The sequence below is a fragment of the Pelodiscus sinensis genome, chromosome 12 (genome assembly GCF_049634645.1).
Source record: "Pelodiscus sinensis isolate JC-2024 chromosome 12, ASM4963464v1, whole genome shotgun sequence".
Taxonomy (NCBI): domain Eukaryota; kingdom Metazoa; phylum Chordata; order Testudines; family Trionychidae; genus Pelodiscus; species Pelodiscus sinensis.
The window spans coordinates 28,084,528-28,097,170 of NC_134722.1; the positions used below are offsets into that span (position 1 = coordinate 28,084,528).

The following is a 12,643-nucleotide window of genomic DNA, read 5'->3' on the forward strand; positions in this document are numbered from 1 at the left end:
AAGAGAAAAAACAGACTACATATACTGAAATGTTTTGATGAAAATATAGTGTTTATGTCAATCTTCTAAAAAGCTGCTCTACCCACAGATCATACTTCTTTCAAGTGGAAAAACTACAAAGAAATAATTCAACAGAACTAGAGAAAATAACTGCTCTTCACTACATTTCTGCTCTTTCATGATGCAGTTTGTTTAATTAGGCAGACTTATTTCCAAGTATTTATTAAAATGTCCACATTACTATCCTGGGTCATGTTTTCCATCAAAGAAATATACAAAAATATGTTCATGCTTTCAAGTTCCAGCATGACAAGCCTTTGAAAGGACAGTGTTTGAAAAATGAGCTTTTTTCATATACACAAAAGTCTTAACTTTTATACTTGGTAAAAATCCAACTCCATGTATTTCTGACAATGTATGAAGGATTTTAGTAGTGATGTAGTTATTTCAAAAGCTCTAATTAGGTTTTCCCCAAAACCCAATATAGGTTTCATTTTCTAGAAATATATAATTAAAAGATCAACATATATCAGTATCCAAAGAGCATCTCCTACAGATTTAAGATTTAATTATGAAACTTTGAAACAAAAATATCAACCTGCCCAATTAAAAACAAACATATACTGAAATTATATTCCAGAACATTTACTTCTAGAGAACTATAAAACAAGTAAGAAAATGAAGAACTGCTGAAATTTCCATTAAAAGCCTATGCATTTTCCATTTAAAAAACTGAACATTTGGAGCTGTAAGAAAATAGAACAAAACTATATTTTCCAAACATTATCACATATGGATTATATTATGACCTATAACATTCAACCTTCTTTTGAGCTATTAATATATTTCCTTATATCAGTAAATTATTATAAATATTTCTTCAGAGAACATTAACTGTGCTGTTCTCCTAGAAAGCTGATAAAATCTTTCAATATAATCACTGCAAGGTTAGACTTACTGTCATGAATATCCTGGGAGAGTTTGCAGGCATTGTTCCATGCATCACATATTTAAATAAAAGTCATCTTGATAAAATTCAAGTGGAGATTAATGGCCATCACTCTTAGAAGTGCATAAGAACTTCCAATTATACATTTGCAAGATTTAAAAATAAAAATATTGTTTCCAGTCGTATATGGTAATTCTTTGTTTATTTAAAAAAAAAAGAGGTATAAACCTTCAAATAACCCTCTAATAAAGGGAAACGTTCTTATTGTAAATGGTATTGAAATGAAGCTAGTAGTAAATGTGTTACAGATTTGCTGATTTACAGACTCTCATGGTCGGTCTCTGACAACAATTTACCAGATTAGTATCAAGAATAAAAAAATCTTTAATTAAACATTGCTTAAGGTCCAGGAAGATATAAGTTAGAAAAGCTGATGTTCTGTTTCTATGGAAACAGAGGTATAATCTGATTGACTTCTCTAGTTCTAATGGGCTTCTCTTGACACAACCGCTAAAAAATGCCCCCAGGGAAATTCAAACAGTTCACAACAAACCATTTCTTTTAAAGTGATGAACATCAGTTTTGATTACACTCTTCCTCTCTGCCCCCCCAAAATCCCAGCTATCAGAGACTAACAATCTAGATTTATATGTAGCAAACATCATTGCACATTTTCTCATTAGTACAAAGTACTAAATAGATAATACTACAAGTACTAGTTAAAACAGTAGTTTCCGAACTTTTCGGCATCACACCTCCTTCTTGATTTTTGAGAAACCCTCATGCCCCCCGCCAATAACAGCAAAACTTGTTGAGGGGAGGAAAAAAAAAAAAAAAAAAGGGAACTGACCAGGGCCAAAAAACAAAAATAGCAGCACAAATTAGGGGGGAGGATTGACCGGGGTGGGGTGGGTGTGTTTGTGTGCGGGGGGAGAAGGCCCCCACCTTCTCCCTGGAATTCGGGAATTTCTTCATGCCCACCAGTTTGAAAACCTATGAGTTAAAAGGTGCAACCTATGAGTTAAAAGGTGTATTCTGAGACTCAAAACTACTATTCATTATTTGGAATTTAATTTAAGCAGATGTTACTAAAAAACAGAGCTGTAAAGAGGAAAAGGGGGATATACCAGTACAATGATTTAACAGTAATGCACAGTTGATCTGAGAGCACAGTCCTACAGGGTAACTTGCCCTGACTGCCTAATGAAATTGATAGAAATTGAAATGACTCAATATTACAGATGACCAAACCTAAAGATACACATATTAGTACATGAGTACCTAAATCAAAGTGCTCACATAGATTTGTAAAGACAACCAAATTTGAAAATTGTTTCAGCCTTTTTCTTTTTAAAGGTTTTGAAATGTTTTCACAGCTAATCTAGCTGTGAAAGTGTGAAATGTATTCACTTCTACTTTTACAAACCAAGCTGCTATCTATGTTCAGATTCTAGAGTCTTGTTTAGCAGGGTTTTTTTTCCCCTTCACTGGTAATAAGTCAGGCCAGGGAGGTATATTCTCTGCACAGGGAAGCAACGTAACAGGGGGAGAATACAGTTTGATTTTCCAATGTTTACAAATTCATATCAATTAAAAGAAAAGGAAAGAGTGTAAATTCTGAGTTGCAGCATAATTGCCTAATACAGAGATCCCTATTCTATAAAGAAGTGGTGGGCAACCTATGACCTATCAGGGTTCTGTGTGTGGTCCATAAGACCTTTTGTTTGCCGCTGCCCAAATGCAGAGTTGCCAGATTCTGATGGTATTACTCAAATGACATGCATGTAAACAAGGATGAGATACCCTTTTTGGGCCCAGGGCTGCTGACCCACAAAAAAAAAAAAAAAAAAAAAAAATCTGTTGGGGGCCACACACAAGTCAGAAACAAAACAAAACCCCATCTAAAGCTGGGTCACCGGAAGTGAGATGCATGCTGACTGCACACAACGTTGACCCTGAGAGCAGTGACCATGAAAGCACATGGTTTCACTGGCACATCCTGCAAATTCTAAGTAGTTAGCATAACTACCCTATCCTGGGAGACAATCTTGTGGCCCACTGAAATGAAAGAGGGCCACTTAAGTGGCCCACTCACTAGCCTCGGTTGACCATCGCTGCTATACAAATTTCAGACTTTCTATCTTCAATTATGTTCCTCTATCTAGAAACCAAAAAGTATGTTTCACATACAATTTGCTAAAATTTATGATATGTATGCAATATATACCCTACTTAATTATTCATAGAAGGGTCATATTAGTAACTCAGAATGACTTCAATTTTTATCCCTGGAAAGTTCAAGTAGGTGTTACCAGCTGAAGTGATCTTTTTCTTCTCCAAGTAGGATTCATAGCACTTTTCAAGTGTGAAAAATTTGTGAACTGCTCCTCCATTGTGTGAAGTTGCAGAACCAGGCCCATGTTTAAATTATCTGATAGCATATACTGTGCCAAAAAGGATTTTGCTCTAAATTCCGAAAGAAAAATACTGCAGTTCTTTACTATTAGTTTTCTTAGCTAAGTTCACATTCTAACTTCTCCTATATGAAATGTATTGTTAATACTGTCTCTATTTGATGTAGATGCATGTTCTTTTACACTGTTTTAATGTACAGGCAGTCCCCGAGTTAGGCGGATCCGACTTATGTCGGATCCGCACTTACGAACGGGGCTTTCTTACCCCGGAGCTCGCAGGCAGCGGGACCGCCCAGAGCATAGCGGTCCCGCCACCTCGACCTCCGGGGCGAGAAAAGCTGCTCCGGGTGCCGCATCTCCGCCTCCCGGCTTTGGACCAGGTGTCCCTGGTCTGCTGGAGACGGTCCCCAGCAGACCAGAGGCACCGGGAGCAAAGCGGCAGCGGCGGCGGAGGCCCGCACCTCTGAGGCTTTGCCAGAGCAAAGCCTCAGAGGCGCGGGACCCCTCCGCCTCCCCGGCTTTGCTCCCGGTGTGCCTGGTCTGCTAGAGACGGTCCCCAGCAGACCAGAGGCACCGGGAGCAAAGTGGCAGCGGCGGCGGAGTCCCGCTGCCGCTGCGGCTTTGTTCCCCGTGTCCCTGGTCTTCTGGGGAGGGCGGGGGGCGCAGCTAGTGCCCTCCCCCCCCCCTGCAGACCAGGGAGACGTGGAGCAAAGCCCCGGGCCTGTGGTAGAGTAGGTGGGGCGCTGCCGGTTGGTGCCGCAGCACGGCTCCTTGGTGCTACTGGACCAACCCGGCAGCACCCCAGCTGCTCTGCCCCAGGCGTCCCAAGTCAGCCGCTGCTGAAACTGACCAGTGGCTGACTACAGGAAGCCCCTGCCCAGGGCTTCCTGGAATCAGCCGCTGATCAGTTTCAGCAGCAGCTGACTTGGGGATGCCTGGGGTTCTTAAGTTGAATCTGTATGCAAGTCAGAACTGGCGTCCAGATTCAGCCGCTGTTGAAACTCATCAGTTTCAGCAGCGGCTGAATCTGGATGCCAGTTCCGACTTACATACAGATTCAACTTAAGAACAAACCTACAGTCCCTATCTTGTACGTAACCCGGGGATTGCCTGTATTAGCCAAGTCTACAACGTATTTTAAGCACCTCAACAAAAGTCCTTGGCTTTAGGTATAACCAGAAATCGCAGACAATTTTTACATCTTCATTCCAGAATTCACTAGCAAGTACTGTATTAAAATCAGCTTTTGCTGAAAAAGTTTGATATTCTGTTCCACTGTTCTTGAAAACTGCAGTTATACCGATACAAGAAAGCTTTTATTTTCTCACTGCTGCTCTAATTCTGAAGAAAAATGCATCTCTCTTCCTTGCTAGATATCTGCTTCCTTTAGGATAGATCCTTTTTCAGGTATCTAAAAGGCTGTCATAAAGAGGAGGGAGAAAACTTGTTCATCTTGGCCTCTGAGGATAGAACAAGAAGCAATGGGCTTAAACCGCAGCAATGGAGGTTTAGGTTGGACATTAGGAAAGAGTTCCTAACTGTCAGGGTAGTCAAACTCTGGAATAAATTGCCCAGGGAGGTTGTGGAATCCCCATCTCTGGAGATATTTAAGAGTAGATTAAGATAAATGTCTATCAGGGATGGTCTAGACAGTATTTGGTCCTGCCATGGGGGCAGGGGACTGGACTCGATGACCTCTCGAGGTCCCTTCCAGTCCTAGTATTCTCTCATTTTATGATCTTCACTTATAGCTAGGAGTATGTTTCCCAGGCTGAGATGTAATACTTGAAATAGCTCTTATAGAACTAGAGTAAAAATCTGTGTTATCCAGCTCACCTGGGGATTAGGGCATGCTGCTGGTCACCTAAAAATTCTGGTTATCTGAGGGGCAGCAGGCAGGAGTCATGCAGGGCCTATGGGGGCGGGGAGGCGCCATGGGAGCCATGCGGGGGTCGGGATGTGGCCTGTTGGGGGGGGGCACGAACCACGGGGGGGTGGGCCGAGATGCAGCCTGGGAAGGGGGGTGTGTGGTAGCAGGGGGGTGGGAGGTTGAGATGACTGGGGTGGCCTGCGGGGGGGAGGGAGGGGGGAAGCAGTGGTGGGCTAGGCTGTCGGGGTTGCTAGGAGCTGTTGCAGGAGCCAAGATGCTTGCTTCCGGCTGCCGTTTGCCTCTCCCCCAGATACATGCTGCACACTTGTCTGAGGAGCACTTAAAGGGCCAGTTTCCTTTTTTTTGTTTTGCTTTTCCCGGCATCAGAAATTTGCCAGTTTCTACAGTTTCCGGATGCTTAAGTTCCAGATAATGCAGGTTTTACCGTAGCACACTAAATATAGAGGATAACAGGGAGGAATGGGAAAGGAAGAAAGAAGCTAGTTATCCCAAATAGCTTTTGAAATAACCACCCCTGAATTCATGAGGAATAACGCCTGTTTAGAAATTGCTAGTTTGAAATAGGGTTAGCATGGACACTCATCTGCTGTTATTTCAAAGTACAGTAAAACTCCATTGGTCCGGCATCTGATGGTCCGGCACTCCTGATGGTCCGGCAGCATCAGGAACCCGGAAGTGCGCTGGGCAGCCAGACCATTGGAACTACTCTGCCCCCGGCTTCCCCAATTCAGTCGCTGCTGAAACTGACCAGCGGCTGAATCGGGGATGCCGGGGGCAGAGCAGCTGGGGTGCTGCCTGGTAGGTCCCATGGCGCTGCCCCTCGGGGCTGTGGGACCAACCTGGCAGTACCCCAGGTGTCCCCATTCAGCCGCTGCTGAAACTGACCAGCGGCTGACTCCGGGAAGCCTGGGGCAGAGCAGCTCTGCCTCGGGCTTCCTAGAATCAGCCACTGATCCATTTCAGTAGCAGCTGACTTGGGGACGCCTGGAGCAGAGCAGCTGGGGTGCTGTCGGGTTTGTCCAGTAGCACCTCCCCTCGGCGCTGCAGGACCAACCTGGCAGCACCCCAGCTGCTCTGCCCCAGGCGTCCCCAAGAGCAGCTGGGGTGCTGCCGGGTTGGTCTGGCAGCGCCAAGGTGCGGCGCTATCAGACCAACCTGGCAGCACTCCAGCTACTCTGCTGCAGGCGTCCCCGATTCAGCCGCTGCTGAAACTGACCAGCAGCGGCTGAATCGGGGTTGCCTGGGGCAGAGCCGGACTATCGGAAGGGGGGGCTATGAGGGGTCTGTGGTGGCATCCTCCCCACACCACCCCAGACTCCTCATAGCCCCCTCTTCCGATAGTCCGGCATATCTGATAATCCGGCACCCCCTGGGTCCCAAAGGTGCCGGATTATCGTAAGTTTACTGTAACTATGCCCCAGAGCCATTCGAAGTAATAACTCTCCAGTGCTTTCTGGAACTCTAAGTCGAGTTAGCGTGTCCACATTAAGGAAGCCCGCCTTGGATTAATTATGAGGCTTCCCTGCAGTGTCGACATTCTATTTTGAAATAGTTGTTTTGGGAGTTACTATTTCCAGGGCTTGCCGAAACGTGGCGAGCCCTGCTCGCCAGCTGCGCTGTCCGGCGATCTGTGCCCGAACCCAGCTCTTCCGGATTGCAATCTACTCGCCATGAGCGAGTAGATTGTATTATTTGTCAAGCCCTATTTCAAAATAACTTATTTCAAAATAATCTTGTAGTGTAGTCATAGCCCTAGACCTAATAGTTGCTCCAAGCAGCTACATTTTACTACATCAACTATACTATAACAACAGGTGCTATAGAAAACCCTTAAAAAAAAGCTTAGTGAACAGTCTTTGGGGAACTAAAGCAAGTTTTCTTTGCAGCAAACATAAGATTAGCAAAGAGATAATAGAATCATAGAATACTAGGACTGGAAGGGACCTTGAGAGGTCATCTAATCCAGTCCCCTGCCTTTATGATAGAACCAAATACTGTCTAGACCATCCCTGATAGACATTTATCTAACTTACTCTTAAATATCTCCAGAGATGGAGATTCCACAACCTCCCTGGGCAATTTATTCCAGTGTTTGACTACCCTGATAGTTAGGAACTTTTGCCTAATGTCCAACCTAAACCTCCTTTGCTGCAGTTTAAGCCCATTGCTTCTTGTTCTATCCTCAGAGGCTAAGATGAACAAGTTCTGTCCCTCCTCCTTGTGACACCCTTTTAGATACCTGAAAACAGCTATCATGTCCCCTCTCAATCTTATCTTTTCCAAACTAAACAAGCCCAATTCTTTCAGTCTTCCTTCATAGATCATGTTCTCTAGACCTTTAATCATTCTTGTTGCTCTTTTCTGGACCCTCTCCAATTTCTCCACATCCTTCTTTTAAATGCCGTGCCCAGAACTGGACACAATACTCCAACTGAGGCCTAACCAGCGCAGAGTAGAGTGGAAGAATGACTTCTCATGCCTTGCTCACAATACACGTGTTAATGCATCCCAGAATCACGTTTGCTTTTTTTGCAACAGCATGACGCTTCTGACTCATTCAGCTTGTGGTCCACTATAATCCCTAGATCCCTTTCTTCTGTACTTCTTCCTAAATAGTCGCTTCCCATTCTGTATGTGTGAAACTGATTGTTCCTCCGTAAGTGGAGCATTTTGCATTTGTCTTTATTAAACTTCATCCTGTTTACCTCAGACCATTTCTCCAATTTGTCCAGATCATTTTGAATTATGACCCTATCCTCCAGAGCAGTCGCAATCCCTCCCAGCTTGGTATCATCTGCAAACTTAATAAGCGTACTTTCTATGCCAATATCTAAATTGTTGATGAAGATATTCAACAGAGACGGTCCCAAAACAGACCCATGCAGAACCCCACTTGTTATACCTTTCCAGCAGGATTGTGAACCGTTAATAACTACTCTCTGATTACGGTTATCCAGCCAGTTATGCACCCACCTTATAGTAGCCCCATCTAAGTTGTATTTGCCTAGTTTATTCATAAGAATATAATGCAAGACCATATCAAATGCCAGATCCACCGCTTCTCCCTTATCTACAAGATTCGTTATCCTATCAAAGAAAGCTATCAGATTGGTTTGACATGATATACACCATAACTGAATAAATATGGAAATGGTAACTTAACTTCAACACTTACATTCTCTTCATCTCAGCACAACCTCATAACAGTATATAAAACAAGTCAAATAAACAAGTCAGCCTATAGGCTGTCTGGGGGGGCCAGGCTGCGGACGGAAGGGGCTGCCCTCCTGTCATCAACTGCCTACTGTGGTCTACAGGCTGTGTGGGATGGCGGATAGCTGTCTGCAGGCTGTCTGGGGAGAGGCAGGCTCTGGGGGCTATGAACTCCTCCAGCGGGTCCCCCCTCCACATGTCCTGCAGGCTCCATGTTTGGAGCAGGAGGGCTCTTTACCTCATCTGGAGGCAGGCAAAATGGTGGAGCCCCAGTCTTGCTGGCCACTCTTTGTGCTGCAGCTGTTCCTAGTGGCCACTTTCAGTATTGTGTCCCTCTCCTCTGTGCCCTTCCCTTTTGCATTGCTCCACTATCTGCCCCCTCCCTTTTCATGTTATCAAAAACAGTCTCATTCCCACAACTTCCCATGTTCCAGGCACAACCAACCCCTGACCATTGTTTAAGTTGAGTAAGAGGAAGCTGCATACCAAATTTGGTGGTCCTAGCTCTTACGGGTCAAAGGAGTTATTGAACAAACAGAAAAACAAATGTACAGCTAAACAGACGTACTCTAAAATATATACACTCCAACAGTAATTGCTGTGAACAAAGACCAACAGCATTCACTCAGTTAAAAGTTGTTCCAAAAGATTCAGGCAATACTATACCTGGAACTAATTTCACCTTTGCAGGATAATCTATCATTAACCTCTGAACCAGTCAAGTGTGCCTCTGTATACTATATATATATATATATATATATATATATATATATATATATACACACACACACACACACACACACACACACACACCTCTCACACTTTTGGCCTCAACCTGAACACATGTAAAATACTACAGTCTATTTGGAGTTATACAAACATACAAGAATCAAAAAGGGACTCTGGCATCTATGTTCTATTGTAATAAAAATAAATGAAACTGAATTTACTTCTATTGTACACATAATAGTTGCAAGAAACCACCATGTAGTTTCTCATATCAGTCAATACTTATTGAAGCTTTAGATTATTGAAAGCACCATAGAATTTCTAGTTTATTACAGAAAAATACACAAAAAATAGTGTGTCATAGTGTAAACAAAACATTGCCCCTAAAGATATCAAAAGGAGAGGGTCAAAACAAAAGCTCCATGTCTGTATACCACCCCCTCAACATGGAGATTTCATGAACACAGACAACAGAATTAGGTGTGCCAACTTATATAAACATCTATGGTGTGTGCTAATAAATAAGTATTTGAACTTACCTGCCTATTAATATCTGGGGCCCATCTGACTCATTTGTGACACCAAAAACATCAGGAATTAAATCACCATTGAAGCTGAAAACATAAAAACAAGCTATGTCAGCTTATCCTTCATTGAAGTTTATTATAAATCATCCCTTTCTATTTGGGACTCCTTAGGAACTGAATAACTTTATTCTGTGCTGTCTCCTCTGAAGATTCAGTTCTAGTCAGGACTACAGTAGAAACTCAGATATTTACATCAAAGTTACAAACTTACCAGTCAATCACACACCTCAACTGAATCTGCAATTATGCAATTTGGTAACAGCAGAGAGAAAAAAGCAAATACAGTGTAGTACTGTGTTAACATGAATTACTAAAAGAAACAAAGGGAAAGTTAAAATAAAGGTCTGAATCTAAGAAAATGTTTTTCTGCTTGCTTAATTTAAATTAAAAAAACGTTACTATGCAAAAGAAAAATGCTGCTTTTGAAGTGTCAAGTGGAATAAAGTCAATGCTCAGTTGTAAACTTTTGAATGAGTAACCCATAATGTTCTGTTCAGAGTTATGAACATTATAAAGTTATGAACAACCTCCATCACGCCCAACATATTCACAACTCAAATTCTACTGTAGCCGGATGCAGGTTTCTCAGAAACAGATCTCATTTCTTAAATTGTGTCAAGTGTCAAGACAGAGCTCTTCCAACTATTTAACAAGAAACATATGTAGCTATTAACCTTTAAGTTTCTTCATTTCAAATCTGAGACAGCACAAAGTGATTTGAGTGTAAAACAAGTTATTCAAGCTTGGAAAAAAATTGATTCAAGGCTAAGTCCCCTTCTATGATTCCATCTGATTGTTCAACATGGCCACAATTGCTCCACTAAGTAGATCTATTACTATTATTTATTAACTATTTCCCAGTCACTATTCTTCTAGCAGATCTCTCCACCAACCCCCTTAAACCTGCTACTTTGACAATCTCCTCACAAGTCCCATCACTTGTGGTAGCCTCCTTGCATCTCCTAGGTCAATGCTGACTTTTAACCTTACCTATAACATGGTCTGAAATAAACAGCCTCAGCAAACATGAGATTTTAATTTACCAAACAGTAGGCCTGTGCAGAAGGGTTGCTTATTTGAGGTTACAAAGATGACATAAGCAGTATGAGAAACACATGGAATGTGATTATATATCTACTTTATAAATATTATATGTTTCGTCTACAGGTTATATTCTAGCTCCACTGGAGATAGTACAGGAATTTCCTGCAGGAACTCAAATTATTTGATGGAGACGAGGATAATTAATGTGAATCAGTAGCCTTCTACCAAGTCTAGAGAGGTCTCCACCCTGAGGAAAAGGTATAAACTGTTCTGACATGGGCGAAGGCACCTGGGCAAACAGAGAACTGTATTTAAGTGACAACATGAAGAGTTCACTGTCACTGCATCCAAGAACTGACACGAGACTATGACAAGAGATACAGACCTCAAGAGATGACCTTGAGTAGTACTAAAGCTATCAGTGTCCTATATAGTAGACAAGCATTAACTAGTAAGCATTCTTGTAAGCTGTTTGTTATTTTCTCTGTAATGCTTTTGTTTTGAATAAATACTTGGTTTTTTGAATACTGATGGCCAATTTGTTAATCCCCAAGAGACCAGAAGTGAAGCTGGAGAATTAGGCTGTGTCTAGACTGCAGGGATTTTTCAAAAAAAGTAGCCTTTTGTCGAAAAAACTTCACTTGTGTCTAGACTACAGCCACGTTCTTTCGAAATTAAATCGAAAGAACGCGGCTTTTCTTTCGACGGCGGTACTCCTCATTTCACGAGGAAGAATGCCTTTTTTCGAAAGTGCTCTTTTGAAAAAAAAAAAAACCAGGACTATGTAGCACTTTAAAGACTAACAAGATGGTTTATTAGGTGATGAGCTTTCCTGGGCCAGACCCACTTCCTCAGATCAGTGGGTCTGGCCCACAAAAGCTCATCACCTAATAAACCATCTTGTTAGTCTTTAATGTGCTACATAGTCCTGGTTTTTGATTCAGCTATACCAGACTAACACGGCTACATTTCTATCACTTTCGAAAAAAGGCGTTCTTGAATGCAAACAGGGCTTTTTCGAAAGAGAGCATCCAGACTTCCTGGGTGCTCTCTTTCGAAAAAGCAGCTTGCTTTTTTGAAAGTACTGCTTGCAGTCTAAATGCTCTTTTTCAAAAGAGGCTTTTTCAAAAGTACCTTTTGAAAAAGCCTCTTTTGAAAGAGGCTTGCAGTCTAGACGTAGCCTTTGAAATACATTTACTAAGGTGATCACAATAAATTACCTCGGTTAGAGGCACAAAAAACTTAAACAATGAATAGTCTTCTAGCATTTTATAGACTAACCAAAAAAATATACAGAGGCAGAGAGACATGATAATCTGGCTTCAGGAAAGGTAACAATCTGCAGCCTGGGTGATTTCATGTGTGTTTTTAATACATTTTAGACTTAAGATATTTGGTGTTTCAATTGGACGTTGTTACACAAAAAATATTTTTAATATTTAACTTGTAAAGTGTTTAATGTTTATGTTTCAATTTACTTCTGTAAATTTTGTTCAAGATAAAATACCATAAATACTTACTCCATAATTAGTGGCTCATCACGAAAAGTTTTATTTAACACAGTCTTCCGATTAGAAACTGAAAAAAGAGAGAAAGCATTCACTTAAGTTGCACATATTTTATGACATTAAGACATCCTGCTATCTTTATAATAATGCAGTTTTGTAATTTTAGATCTTCAAAAGCTATTTAGAGACTTAGTTTGTTGGCTATTGTATACATTACCAAAAACAAGCTAGGCTTCAGCACAAACAATATAATAGACTGCTTTGAGAGCTCCATGTACATTCTAATTGCTCGGCTGAAGAGGAAAGGC

The 12,643-nt window shown here is 41.8% G+C and overlaps 1 protein-coding gene across 2 annotated transcripts in view; it reads right to left on the minus strand.

The window, feature by feature from the left end:
* The window catches only part of ITFG1 (integrin alpha FG-GAP repeat containing 1), a 219,877-nt gene that overhangs the window by 194,336 nt on the left and 12,898 nt on the right, over positions 1-12,643 (minus strand). For both annotated transcript variants that reach the window (XM_075940203.1, XM_006121184.4), the window contains exons 4-5: positions 12,348-12,405; positions 9,736-9,810 (exon numbers count right to left, since the gene is read on the minus strand). In XM_075940203.1, coding sequence (XP_075796318.1) covers positions 9,736-9,810; positions 12,348-12,405 — 133 coding nt within the window. The remainder of the gene's footprint in view (positions 1-9,735; positions 9,811-12,347; positions 12,406-12,643) is intronic.